Below are 15,234 nucleotides of genomic sequence, written 5' to 3' on the forward strand. Positions count from 1 at the left end.
GTATAGCTCTTATAGTTTCGGAAAAAAGTGGCTGTGACATAATCGGACAGACAGACGGACATGACGAATCTATAAGGGTTCCGTTTTTTGCCATTTGGCTACGGAACCCTAAAAACCCTCCGAAAACTAACCGAGCCCCACGACTGCGTTTAGTTACTGCATTATGAAAAGTTTTATATTAGCAAGAAGTTGAGTTAGCAACACATATTATTGGGAATAATTGCATAATCTATTTTACTTACAGTTTTACCTCATCGCGGCTTGTTATGTTCACATTTTAATTCATTAATCTAATTTTGGGTTAATTATAATTAAAACAATTTGTTATTGTATCACAAAGTGCACTTGAAACATCACCCGCGCCATGATAGCTGAACAGCAGCGCATTCTGTTATATTTATTTGGACACCACACTGATTAACGGCCGATTCGAACTTTAAGATACGTGAAATGTTAGGTCTAGATACGATATAGATCTGTACCCCTAGTGTAAATTTATTCGATAGCGAAACGTGACGTACGCGTTAAGTGTCATTTTGTACGAGATTTGGAAACAGCGCGCCAAACGGGACGTTTTGGAAACTCAAAATCCCATACCTTATGAGACTTAACGCAAACGCGTACGTCACGTTACGAAATCGAATAAGTTTACACTAGAGGTTCTGAACAGTATCAAAAGTGACGTTTTTGTTTGAAGAAACGTATATAGACCTAATATTTGACGTAACTTAAAGTTAGAATTGGGCCATTTGTATAGTTGAAGTGTTTATACTTGCTGAAAAATATTTACGATATAATTATGTTGAGACTCAAATTTACCAACTCGGACAGCCACACCCACCGATGCTACTGACAACGGACCCCTTCGTCCAAAACTTACGTAGGTAAACTACTAACGTAATCCTCATCAAGTTTAAATTTACGAGCAACTAGGACACCGTTCTGTCGCAACTACCTGCCGTTATGTGCGGCTTATTGCCCAACTTCTGGAAGCTTCCGCAAAATATTCGACGGAAATGCACGCCATAATCAAGGCTCAGAACCGGTTTTAAAATAGCGGTAAATACAGGTTTATTTCGGTTTTACTCCGAACTTTTATAAGAACGAGACCGTTTTAAGAACTTTATTGTTACCTAAATAAATCGGTTTATTCGACGAGCGTCGAGACGGCCTGCCGGCCTGTTGGTGTGCCACGTAAACAAAAACACCGACATAGGAAGAAACCGATTTATATTGTTCTAAACTGGTTAATCTGACAAAAACTTTATGGAAATGTTCCTCTAAAAAACGATTTTAAGAATGAAAGCGAAAGGTTTTGCGCCAAAATAAATATGCGATAAATGCAAACTTATTAAATTTACCAAAAAACGATTATATATTAATAGCTCTTATATTTTATGTGACGCAAAACTTGCAATAGTTGAAACTATAAGGGACCTTGGAATCACACTTGACTCAAAGCTGCACCTTGACTTACACATAAATAGTATAATAGGTAAAGCATTCAAGATGTACGGTTTTGTTATGCGGTCTAGTACGGAATTTCGTCGACCGAATACGTATTTGCAATTATTCAAGTCCTTAATTCGCTGCCATTTAGAACACGCTGTCGCAATTTGGAACCCCTACTATACTAAACACTCGGAGGCGCTCGAAACAGTCCAAAAAAATTCTTAAATACTATGCACTTTCGATGCTACAAAAATAAATTACCCTACCAGCAGTTACAAAAAAAATATGATTTGTTAGATTTAAGGTCCAGGCGAATGTTGCTGGAGGCAATGGTTTTATACGGCCTCTGCAATAACCACTTTGATTGCGTTGCCCTTAATAATAAGCTGAGTTATAAAGTGCCCAACCGTAGTAGACAGCGAGAGACGCGCCCGCACCGGCTGTTCGTTACCGGCCGCTGCCGCACCCACGCTGGTGAGCGCGCTCCTCTTCGCAGGCTCGTTCATACTTACAACACACATTTTAACCATGTGGATATTTTTGGCTGCAGTACTGGTGTATATAAAAAACTTGTAATAGATGTACTTAGAGATAATAACTAAATGTAACATCTACTGATATAAAGCGAAAAAAAATTTTAACTATTCAATATTAAAGTAACACTGCATGCACTGTTAACTGTTAAGCTTTAAGGATTATTTAATCTTCTTCATGAATTTATCAATGTCAATGCCTCCCGGAGCCTTAAGCTCCAGTGTTGTAAAACTTGTAAATAAAATCTCCGAATAATCTAACTAATTGTACCTAATTAATAAGTGGTGAACGGTGTTGGTCACACATACTGTAAACAGTGTTTAAAATACTTTATATTTAAGCCTTTCTTGTAGTGACTGTTTGTTTACCTAAATAAATAAATAAAAAAAATAAATAAAAAAAATAAGAGGGTATAGCTGAGATGAAAATTGTTTACTCTGCGACAACGAAACTCTATTTGTCTCTCTATCGCACTAAATTAATATGGAAGACTGGGAGACTTATATAAGATTCATATATTGGTCGGTCTCAAAACTAACAACCAACATTTATTAAAAAAAGAGTCCCCTTTTTTCTTTTTTCTTCATGATTATTTTTTTTATACACCACGACAGTGGCAAACAAGCGTACGGCCCGCCTGATGGTAAGCAGTCACCGTAGCCTATGGACGCCTGCAACTCCAGAGGTGTTACGTTTGCGTTGCCGACCCTTTCAAAATCTGTACACTCCTTTTTTGAAGAGCCTCATACTGTGGACCCTCGGGAAAATCTCGGCAGGTAGCTCATTCCACAGCCGGAGCGTCCGCGGGAGTAAGTTCCTCTTAAACCGCACAGTGCGCGACCATTTAGGTTTTAGGGTGTGAGGATGAACACTCTGTCGATGGCGGGTAGAAAGTAGCCATGGGGGCCATGGGCATCATGCCAAACAATTCTTCAGAGCACAGCCCAATGTACAAGCGGTAGAACACACATAAGGAGGTAGTCTTTCCGTAGACTTAAAGGTTCTGATTCGAAATAAGCCAAAAATTGATTGATTTTCAAAATAAAAAAGATTTTTCTGATAACTCCCTTGCACATCACTATATCCACGTCTCATAGCTAGCAGACACACCGGCTGCAAACTTTTAACTGCTCTAACTGCCATTAACTGGCTAGAGACTGGACAAATTGGTACCGTCAAAGGATCTGCACTGTTAAATATTGTAACCGGTAAAGTTTCTCTTCTTACTATGTAACAAACTTAGTTTGTTGAGAATAAAAAAATATTGTTTTATTCACGAAAAAATTTAGTTTGTGTTATAAATGTTTTACCTATAATAGACTATTACTAATTGTACCTAAAAAAGGGTGTAAGTAATAGTGGCCGTAACTCTCCTGTCTTGTGTAAAACCCTACTCATTCATCTCATTCACACATTCAAATCATCTCTCTCTCTCACCTATTCAAATCATCTCAGTCACACACTAAGAAATTCACCTATACAAATAGATACTGTTCGGAATCTTTTTTTTATATTATTGGGCAGAGGTAAGCATTTACCACAATCTCACCTGATGGTAAGTGCCAATGCAGTCTAGGATGGAACATGCTTACCTAAAAGATGTCTATTCACTCTTGATTTAAAAAGATCCAAGTTATAGTGGACTGGTAATAGATTTGCAAGAAGTCAATGCGTAGCGTTTAGTGCGAATCAATGGCAGGGTTTACGACGCAAGTCTAGTCCCACGCTGGCAGAACGAAGATGGAGGGATTAGATTATGTAATGCCATCGCACACTCCCCGAAATACCGATAAAACGGCTACCTTTCTACGGTGTTCTAGGCTCTGCAGTCTAGTCTCCACCAATCTCGCATCTCCAATAAGCTTCCTAGCGCGTTTATCTATAGAATCTAAGGCGGCTAGCTGATACATGGCGGATCCATCCCAAAGGTGGCTGCAATACTCCATACACGACCGGACTTGAGCTATGTTGCTGAACAAGCTGCTCCGGTGTGAAGTACCGTTTGACTTTAGAAAGGACGCCTAATCGTCTAGCTGCAGATTTAGCCAGAGATAATCGTTGTCCCGGCATTTTTGCCACGGCTCATGAAAGCCTGGGGTCCGCTTGACAAATTAATCCCAAGAATTGGCGTAGACACTAGTTTTTACGAAAGCAACTGCCATCTGACTGGAATGTCAACCAACTTGGCCTTATCGGGATTAGTCACTTCAGCGAAAAGCGAATGGTAAATATCAAAATGTTATTTCGTACATAAATTCCGAAAAACTTATTTGTACGAGACGGGATTTGAACCCGCGACCTTCGGATTGAAAGTCGCATGCTCTAGAATCGTGCTGATCTGCTGTTGGAATGTTTTACAAATTTTTCACATTGAAAACAAATTCGGATACTTCTCATATCATCATCAAAATGTTTAATTTCGAAAATAAAAAAAATCCATTGTTTTCAATTTATTTTTCTTGAAATTTCCGAAAACTTTTCCATCTTTCTAGAACCTTTCCGCAACTTACACATCTGAGGGCCTACCGCGAATTCCGAAGTTCGCAAATTGCAAGCAAGCATCTTTCTCTTTTACTCCAATTAAGGCGTAATTAGAGTGACAAAGAAAAATGCCCGCCATTTGCCAACTTTGGTGTTCGCGGTAGGCCCTCTATAGTCTATTTTAGGTAAAAAAGTAAATTCCTCTTTTAATACACCATTTTTAGTATCAAAACACACCCGCACAGCCGCAGCCATCAAGGTGACGACCGGTCTGGCCTAGTGGGTAGTGACCCTGCCTATGAAGCCGATAGTCCCGAGTTCAAATCCTGGCAAGGGCATTTATTCGTTTGATGAGCACGGATATTTTTTCCTGAGTCATGGGTGTTTTCTATGTATTTCAGTATTTGTAAATATTTATATATTTTATTATATATATCGTTGTCTAAGTACCCTCAACATAAGCCTTATTGAGCTTACTGTGGGACTTAGTCATTTGGTGTAATAATGCCCTATAATATTTATTTATTTATAAAGGTACACAAGAAGGGATCGGCGGTAACTTAATACTTTTAAAAATGGCTCCTAGTGAACCAGCGTCCCTCGGCTATAAACTAGCTTACTAATTAATTGTCACCGCTAATGAAGCTGGGAAATATGCGGCGAATTCGTTAAATTAAATTAAGTTGCTGTTCTGATTTATTATCCTACTAAGTTGTGATTTTTGACGTGAATCAGAGAAGCTTAAAGATACTAAAATATAATTTATTTTAAGGTACTGTTCATTCATTAATTTATTCCTTTATAAAACATAAATAAATAAATCTTTATTGCTTTAAACCTTACATTACAATTCATATTGTAAAATTGATGAGTAAGACAGGTGTAAGGTAGAAGTACTAGTGCTCGACGCTGCACTAGTCACCGACATGGGCACATTATTTCATGGAAATATAGGTTAAATTTGAACAACGAAGATTTTTCTGTATTCGAACTTAATCCTTGTCACTTTGACATAAAGTGCCCATGTCGAGTACTAGTGCAGCGTCGAGCACTAGTACCTTATTAGGTTTGTAACACATTATAGTTTTTTTATGTCAATCAAATTATAAACGTTTTTCCACTTCTCGATATTTTCCATTCTCCATGATTTTTTAATATGTTATTGACACAATAAAAAAACTAGGTTTATAGGTTTTCCTTTTTTTTTTCAAAATTTGCAAAACTTTTTAATAAAGCGAAAGCTGTAAACCTAGACTATAGGTATTATGCTGAAGCGATCGACATCAAAATCAAAGTGATTTGTGAAGATTTTGTTCGTGTAAAATGTTTTCTAAACGTAAAAAAAAATAACGTTATTTCTCTAGGATTGCAAAACTATTCATCCCTCTTAACAGTTGTGTTTAGGCTCATTCGTAAATCTCGAGGAATACTTAATAGACATGCAAAGAAGAAAAAATACAGTTGGCGATAAAAGTGTGTATAAAAATACTTTTGATGGTAGCTTGTATATATACAGCACTGAATCCGACAGTTTTCCTTATACGGTTTTATCAGGTGGGATTAACCAAATAAAATATAATATTGTTTTTGTTTCAAAGACACCTTATTTCTGGGGACAAAACAAACGTTGTACGTGATACTGTTGTTTGTTTACTTTGGTATTTGTTTTACCTTATATTTTCTTCAAACAAAGTTATGGGTTGTGGAGATATTAAAAAAAAAACCGGCCAAGTGCGAGTCGGACTCGCACACGAAGGGTTTCGTACCATTTATAAAAACGGCAAAAAAATTATGTTTGTTGTATGGGAGCCACCCTTAAATATTTATTTTATTCTGTTTTTAATATTTGTTGTTATAGCGGCAGCAGAAATACATCATCTGTGAAAAATTTCAACTGTCTAGCTATCACGGTTCATGAGATACAGCCTGGTGACAGACGGACGGACGGACAGCGAAGTCTCAGTAATAGGGTCCCGTTTGACCCTTTGGGTGCGGAACCCTAAAAACAATACTACACCGGTACTGCGGTTCTCAAATAAATGACTATACAGGGTGACCGAAACATACGTTTTTTTTAAATACTTTTCTTACTTGCACGTCTTTTATGACATTAAAAATAAAACTACAATCAAATAACTAAAACAAAACATATTACGGCTCGATTCGAACAATGCAATGCAAGTTTTAATTATGTGTCGAAAGATGGCAGTAAATTTACGTCGCTACAAAGTATTCTTTGACAATACACCTATATTTCAAATTCTCTTTGGTATTATGAAAACTATCTACTACCTATATATATAAATTTATTACTTTCTTTATAGACCATAGTAGTTGTGCAAAATTGGGTAAAGTTACGAAACCTATTTATTTTTCCCATTACAATGTCCCAAAGCAATAACAGTTTAACACCCTCTAGCGGCCTCCATACATTCCTGTTCCCATTTCTTACAGAAGGTATACGTTTATAGTCGCACCAAGATAACTGCACCGACTTTGAAGCCATAATAAAAGTCTTCTTTCATGGAGATTCGCATATATGTATACGTGTCGATATGCATGTTCAAAAATATACAGCCATTAAAAACTAATTCAATCGTTTACTCATTCAATAAATCCAAAATCCAACTGGTTTCAAAATGGCTGCATAATCTTTCCTCGCGTTGTCCCGGCATTTTGCCACGGCTCATGGGAGCCTGGGGTCCGCTTGGCAACTAATCCCGAGAATTGACGTAGGCACTAGTTTTTACGAAAGCGACTGCCATCTGACCTTTAAACCCAGAGGGTAAACTAGTCCTTATTGGGATTAGTCCGGTTTCCTCACGATGTTTTCCTTCACCGAAAAGCGACTGGTGAATATAAAATGATATTTCGTACATAAGTTCCGAAAAACTCATTGGTATGAGCCGGGGTTTGAACCCGCGACCTCCGTATTGCAAGTCGCACGCTCTTGCCGCTAGGCCACCAGGTTCAAAAAATGGCTGCATAATATGGGATAGAAATCTTAACATCTCGGAATATACTTTCCTTTTTGTTATTAAATAGGGCCCCAGGCGAGGCGAAAGCTCAGGCGAGAGAAATGGCACGAAACTAGCATAACTAAGTTTTGGTTCTTTGATTCTCTGGAGTCCTCATATTCATGCTTAGAGCATTTAACTAACTGGAGTCGCCTTTACGAGCTTACTCCTCTGTCGAAAATCTCGGCCAATGGTCATACTCATGTCATACTTATTGTATGGACTGACGTTTATCTGACATGACTATATGTACGTTACGTATAAATAGCCATACACGGGCCCCTCCCCCGCAAAAATCGGTAGACTTTTTTGTATAGAAAATTACAGACAAGGCGCATCCAGTTGGTCAAATGCTCTAAGCTCGTTAGCAATAACAAAAGTCGTAAAGTGCAAGTACAAGGTGCAAAAAACACAAATGCCACGTGCAGAGGTCCCCAAAACGTTTAAGGACATGACCATGTTGTTTTTAGTGTTTCATACCAAAAAGGTACAAAACGAACGCTTATGGTGCGACTATGTCCGACCGTCTGTCTGTCTGTCTGTCACATCGCTAAATATCTCGAGATCCACACAAGCTATATTTGGAAAAGTTATGAATAACGCTAACCCAGATACATTGAAAGTATAATTTTTATATTTTATTTTAAATAACAAAGTGGTCTGGAGAAGATTAAGTAGGAAAACGGACCCTGGCGCTAGGCTGGGAAAACGCTAGGTTGAAGAAGATTTTAAATAACTATGGAAAATGCCCAATATGAGGGCAAAATTCCAAAGTCTAGTGACTAAGTCAAAAGGGGTATCATTTGAAAGAGCTCAAATTGTACATTCCAAAACATTTTTTCTTTTTGTTATAATGAAAATGTTATCCTCCCCCTCCCCCCTTAACCCCGAAGTTAACTAAAGAACAATTATGAAATTGTTACATAATATTAACAATACCTAAATATAATCAGACCTCTATGTTAAATTTTTATTAATAAAAAAATCCTAATTCTGTTTACAATTTAACCAACTTTACGTGTGTTTATTACACTTGAAATTTCTATGAGATTACATTAAAGACACCTTTTTTCACAAAGACAGCATTTGATTGAGTTTTAATGTAATCATAATTTCCATAGCAAAGTAGGAGAAAAAAAAGGACCAATTTACGGTACTAAATCCGAGAACTTGAATCTCAAACGCTCTCCTAGCATTGCGAACACAGCTCAAGCAGCGATCGCAGATAGCCGGCAACAGCGTCTATTTTTCTCCCATTTACCCCTAAGAAGCATCTGTTTCCCGCGATATTTATGAGTTCAACCTTTCTTTCTGCCCCTTGATTTAGGGCCATCCCTTAGCGTTATCTTAATTGGTAAAATTCTCGCTCCCTTATAGAGATCTGTATAATAAGGATGATTTGATTTTTGGAGATGCGCTGGGGAATTTTTTGTGAGTTTGGCCGAATAGAATTTGTTTCATTTTTCGAGTCGAGCCGTATGTATACATGTATATGTCACATGAATGTTCCTGTCAAATGTCGTTTGAAAAATGAAAATGTAACATCGATTACAATGGTCCCGTATAATTTAGAAAAAAAAAGTGGCTGTGACAGAATCGGACAGACAGACGGACATGACGAATCTATAAGGGTTCCGTTTTTTGCCATTTGGCTACGGAACCCTAAAAAGTAACTTGTGTTTTGGTAGAATTATTGATATTGCCATTTTTATCAACTTACGGTCTTAATAGAAGTCCATTCAGAAAAATAAATAGCCTATTAGAAAATATCGAAAGGAAACCGGTGCAGCTATAGAGGCCGATTTTGTTTCAACATTTTGTTATGATTTTCATTTTTTGATCACATACGAATCACTTAGATCAGTGCCTCCCAATCACTTAAGATTTAGGAGTATGGTGATGAGTATTGCCTTACGGCGCCCCTCTGTAACTAAATTGGAGTCCAATTGTAATTTGCTAATAATGTAATCAAACCAATTTATTTCAATACTTCGTAATTACGCAATGCTTGACGACAATCATGACCTCATGAACAATTAATTTACTTTAATATTTTATTTATATCAAATATTTGTTAAATTTAAAGTTAGTTACTAATATTTTAGTGAAATCAATCTCCAAATATTTCTTTAGGTTAGATGTCAAATGCTAACAAAAGCTGTCATATTTGTTTACATTTTTTGGTTTTCCTATTGGATTTCTGTATTCTTTCTACGGCACACCAGGGAGCTGCAACGCACAGGTTGGGAACCCCTGACTTAGTTTGTTGGCAGTCCTCAACTATGCGTTTCTCTAGTTTCCTGCCTTGGCAAACTAAACTGCCACCTGAGGTATTTTCGGACCGATAATAATTAATAATAATAATAATTTAGCCTATATACGTCCCACTGCTGGGCACAGGCCTCCTCTCATGCGCGAGAGGGCTTTTACTCCCATCTTAAAGGGTGACAACGCACTCACAACCCCTCTGATGTTGCAGCTATGTATACGGATATCACTGCTCACCATGAGGCAATTCGACTGCTCGTTAACCTCCTTATTAGGTAGGGTAATTTCCTTCTAGTCAAACCAGTTTCTTGTACAGTACATATGGTGCTACTTTCCCGCACGCGTTTAGGAATCAGCACTTTCCATGCATATGTCGAAACTATAAAAAAGCCATATGTACTGTAAAACGTTGTACGATACATGTGCAAAATGGTATTTCGCAACTCGTGTTGATTTAAAACACTCCTTTCTGTCGTGTTTTAATTTATCACCACTCGTATCAAATTTCCTATTTTCTGCACTTGTATCGTAAATAACTACTTTCGAACTGTCAAAACGATTAGACACTATGGAATTTGTATGAAAACCAGAAAACTGCACAACTGACGTCACGGTCAAGTCAACTATATTTTTTTAGTTCCATCCAATTCATTAATATAAATTTTGTGAATATTAATGTTCATGTCAAATTTCGTTTTGAAAATACCGGACAAGTGCGAGAAATTTTGTGACAAAATAACTGATGTCTATGTTTTTGTAATAATAATCTGGTGCTTTATTTTCGCTCCTATACAAAAAATACCGGTTCCCGATCCCTGTCTTAAATATGATAGCTAATCAAGCAATCAAGCTTTGATTTTCATTTGTTGGGGAATTTTTTTCAAAAGACAAAATCTATGTTTATTATTAACTGCTAACGTAGGCTAGAATCAATTAAAACTGACTGGAGTAGTTTTTGTCTTTAATGAAAAAAATAATATAAATTAATATTAAAACCAGTTTGATATCGTAACAAGTTGTTGAATCAGAATCGGTCTCCTTATCGACGCCTATTTCGTTAAGTGAAAACAACTGAACATTATTCAATATTTTTTTCCCGCCCGTTTATTTTAATATTGAAGGTGAGGCAGACATTTTTGCACTTGATTTCATTTATTACAGTTATTTATGTTTCATAATAATTTCAAGGTTCCGTTTAACCAATTTAGGCATTAAATTTTAAATGCAACTACACAAAAAAAAACATATAATTTTATGCAAAATAAGATTTAATTAATTGGTTTATTTCCATATTTCTCTTTTTTTAATTTTATTAGCCTATTTGTGTGTCCCACTGCTGGGCAAAGGCCTCCCCTCTAGGTTTCCAATTCTCCCTGTGCCGAGCAAGGTCCCGCCAGTCCCGCTGAAACGCATCCAAGTCGTCCCGCCATCTCTTTCTCGGTCTGCCTCTGCCACGACTACACCGGGGATGCCAGCTAGTGGCTATTTTAGCCCATCTGTCATCATTCATCCATTTCATTCATTTCTCTTTATTATATATATATATATATATATATATATATATATATATATATATATATATATATATATATATATATATATATCAAATATTTTATTATAGATAGGTGTATACATACATCTTTTAAGAGTGAAAGGTATATTTATTATATATTTATTTATTTTATCTTTATTACACAAAAGAAAACCTTATAGTACAAAAGGCGGACTTAATGCCATGAGGCATTCTCTACCAGTCAACCTTTATTATGATTTTCTAACATTGATTTGGCACTAAAAATCAATGTTTCATTTATTTACTATTTTTCTTAGACTTAGTAAGTATCAACAATTTCGTGTACCTACACCTACGTACATATGTACTAAATTTATTTCAAAAGAAAGAAATAATACGGAGGTAACGGAAGGGAGAATGGCTTTGCGATCCTAACAGTACTTTTTCTATGAAATCCAATCTCGAGTGAAAACGGTTTCCACTAAATCTTAACAAATTACATGGATTTTGATATTTTTGATGTCGATCGCTTCAGCATAATTATAGGTTAGTTAGTTAGTTAGTGCTTCTGGGCATTTTCCGCAAATCGACAACCATTGTGCCTATTTTGCGTGAAACGAGGTAGCGCTACTCTAACCACCCCAGCTCCTCCACGAAGCCTAGCAAAGTTTTCAGGTTGCTAAATGCCTCTCCTAGTGTGCACGGATTCCCTAGGTATTTGTTCCTGTATACTTCTACCTGTTTGCAGTCTAGGAGAATATGTTTTGTTGTTTCTTCTTCTTCCATGCACGCTCTGCACATAATTATAGGTTCGTAGGTTTCACTTTTTGTCTTTTTTTGTTTAGCATGTTTTGGCCAGAAGACGAGTTGAAGATAGGAATCCGTGGCGCGAGCTTGTGAAGGCCCTTTGCACCTCTGGGGTGCTTTAGGACAACATGTTTTGAAAAAAAAAATGAAAACCTCCTACCTAGTTTTTCATTGTGTCAATAACATACAATGGAGAATGGAAAATATTTAGTAGTGGAAAACATTTTCTCTTTTTGTATTGACGATCACGTGCTGAGTATACTTCCCTCTTAAGGGTCTTTAATGCTCTCCCTAGAAGGACTATCCCCATACTCCGGCTTCTATTGCCCCGAGCAAAATGAACTCTGTTTCTACTTTTTTATACTAGCCTAATTTAGTCTCCCACTTCTGGGCACAGACCTCCCCTCGCTTCTTCCACTTAACTCTGTCATTTGTACATCCCCGCCAATCCGGATAAAACGGTATTTTTGCGTTCTTTTGTGAATTATTTCATTTCTAATTGGGCAATCTAATAATACGAAGTCGTTGTCTAAAAACACAACTGAGTCCTATATTTGGAGTATAAAATAAACCGAAATATATGGTTATTTCGAAATTTTTGCAAAAAACCGGTCCCGATTCCAATCCGGATCAAAATGCGTCCATAGGAATCGGAAACCGGTATTTTTTGTATGGGAAAACTGTATTTTTGCGTTCTTTTGTGAATTATTTCATTTCTAATTGGGCAATCTAATAATACGAAGTCGTTGTCTAAAAACACAACTGAGTCCTATATTTGGAGTATAAAATAAACCGAAATATATGGTTTGTGTTAAGTTTTTGCAAAAAACCGGTAACGATTCCCGTCCAAGTCGTAGTCGATGTTTCTACTATTCTTACACAATAAATAGTCTAAGTAAATCTTAGACTATTTATGTTGTAAGAATAGGTTTTGAGTATGCGTTACTTAAAACACGGAAAGTTTGAATACAAATAAAAGAAATCAAAGTTTGAACTGTTTATATTTTACATTTTATAACTCATAGTTATGTTATAACATATTATACTTTCATTAACTATCCAACTAGGTACCTAATAATATCACATATCACCAGCAAAAACCTTATCAAGAGTATATTTGATCGATTTGATACTACAGGAAACAAAACTTTATTCGTTCACTGTACTTGGCAAGTTTTAGGCAGCTGCTTGACGGGCAGAGATCAGCAAGAAGCTTGTAGCGATGAGCAATTTATCACTGTGGCTTTCTCTTACTCGCCCGTATGACCATTCAACGATGAACGAATTATATATTATGCATGTCTTTGATTTACGCGGAATCAGCAGTAACTAACACTTCAGCTGAATGTCGAGTAATCGATCGCTAGTCGCTTTCTCGTGCGTGGTCGAACAGCTGCCTACCTAGATTACTTAGGTTCTTCACCTAATTAGCGATTGACAAGCAAATAACCTTAACTATCACAATGCCAGGGCTAGGAGGTCAAACTCGATAAATCAAAATATTTTTTCATTCAAATTAGATCTCCACGTAGGTCTCTTAAAGTTCCAATTTCAAAAACCCTTTTGCTCGAGTTATCGGGTTTGACCACCCACCCCCTGAACGTGACTCTGTGACGGGCAAATTATTTACATTGCTAATCTCGTAGATATCGCCAGGAGAGAGGAGTTGAATGAGTACACACACAGCTACAGCGGACTATCGCAAAAACTGTATTGAATGTGACTTAAGCGCACGGGGTTTTGCTAAAAAACTTGAAGAAACATTTTAGTCTATCTTATAGTTGGCTGTTCAATTTGCTGTCGTTACGAAAAAGAACACTAATTTCAAAATCTCAGTGTCGTTACATGATTTGTTCTTGTGTGCGTGACTTAACCTCCAGTCCACCTATACAAAACGTATTTTGTGCGTCCAGATTTTTGTCACTATACTACTTTGTATATACTCGTCTCGTAAGTCATCAAGGTATGTCCAGCATGCCTTAGGCAGGTGTAATCTCAAACAATACAAAATACATTCCTAAAATACATTTGTCACCATTGCATTAATTTTATTGTTGTAGGCACCAACCAAAACTTTTTATATTCAACGAATACTTATAAACTTTAAGATATAATAAACTGGTGTGGACGTACTTATAGCTACATGTTTTCCTTAAACTGTAGTTTACAATAAATATGTGTAAGTACTGTAAAACGCAACATAAGACGTTAAGAAGTAATACTTCAATAATAGGGCTTCTATAAAACATACATTCAGTAAGTACAAATTCGGTTTTAAAAGTCATATAAGCTTATATCATAGTATACATTGCACTGTTTTCTTAGATAATACTGTTATAACTTACGTCAAATAAAATTTAAAAAATAGTAATCCCGTACTGACTAAAATCGTTGTTAAACTACTCAATATACTTGTTGCAGACGAAGTGGTTCCGTTCATATATATGACTGGCCACCATTGCGTTATGGATATATGATTATCATTATTAGGTTTAGGAGTCGTATCATGTTCGATCATATTATCAGGCATATAATTCCCACATCTAGGGAAGTTAGTCGGTACAGGAGGCATATCCTTATGTTCACCTACTTTGAAAACTAGCGCCATACCTATTTCAACATGGAACTCTATGTGACAATGGAAAAGCCAGTACCCTGGATTGTCTGCTTTGAATCTGATGACTGTGTATCCCCCATCAGGGACAGTGACGGTATCTTTTATGGGTGCGTTCTTAAGGTTACGTTTCAAAAGTCCCGCTTCATCCCAAGCCTTGACTTCTTCAATAGTAGTATCCTTTCCCAATCTTCTCAAACCTACTACTCTGAAGCTATGTCCATGTAAATGGAAAGGATGATTAGCATCAAATGTGATTCCTTCGTCAAGTATGACGATTTCAACGACAGAATTCAGTTTGACGGAAAGAACGTGGGGGCATTCACAGTAGCCTTCTCTGCACTCGTCATCAACGCTGGACATGTTGCAGAAGTTGTCAGGAGCTGGTCTGTCGATGAGGAGAGGGCTTGAGGGCATCTTCATGCTGATGTGGTTAAGCTGTGGCGTGTAGAGACGATTACTCGGGTGTGGCACTAAATAACAAGAAACAAACGTTATTTATTTATCTAATATTTAATGCACAAAAGAAATATAACGTACAAAATGCG

General features: G+C 36.8%; 1 protein-coding gene across 2 annotated transcripts in view; it reads right to left on the reverse strand.

Moving 5' to 3' along the window:
• Window positions 1-13,054: 13,054 nt before the first annotated feature.
• Window positions 13,055-15,234, reverse strand: part of LOC133516507 (uncharacterized) — a 219,751-nt gene continuing 217,571 nt past the window's right edge. For both annotated transcript variants that reach the window (XM_061849493.1, XM_061849492.1), the window contains exon 11: window positions 13,055-15,159. In XM_061849493.1, coding sequence (XP_061705477.1) covers window positions 14,414-15,159 — 746 coding nt within the window. In that variant the 3' untranslated portion in view covers window positions 13,055-14,413. The remainder of the gene's footprint in view (window positions 15,160-15,234) is intronic.

Source organism: Cydia pomonella, chromosome 3 (assembly GCF_033807575.1).
Source record: "Cydia pomonella isolate Wapato2018A chromosome 3, ilCydPomo1, whole genome shotgun sequence".
Taxonomy (NCBI): domain Eukaryota; kingdom Metazoa; phylum Arthropoda; class Insecta; order Lepidoptera; family Tortricidae; genus Cydia; species Cydia pomonella.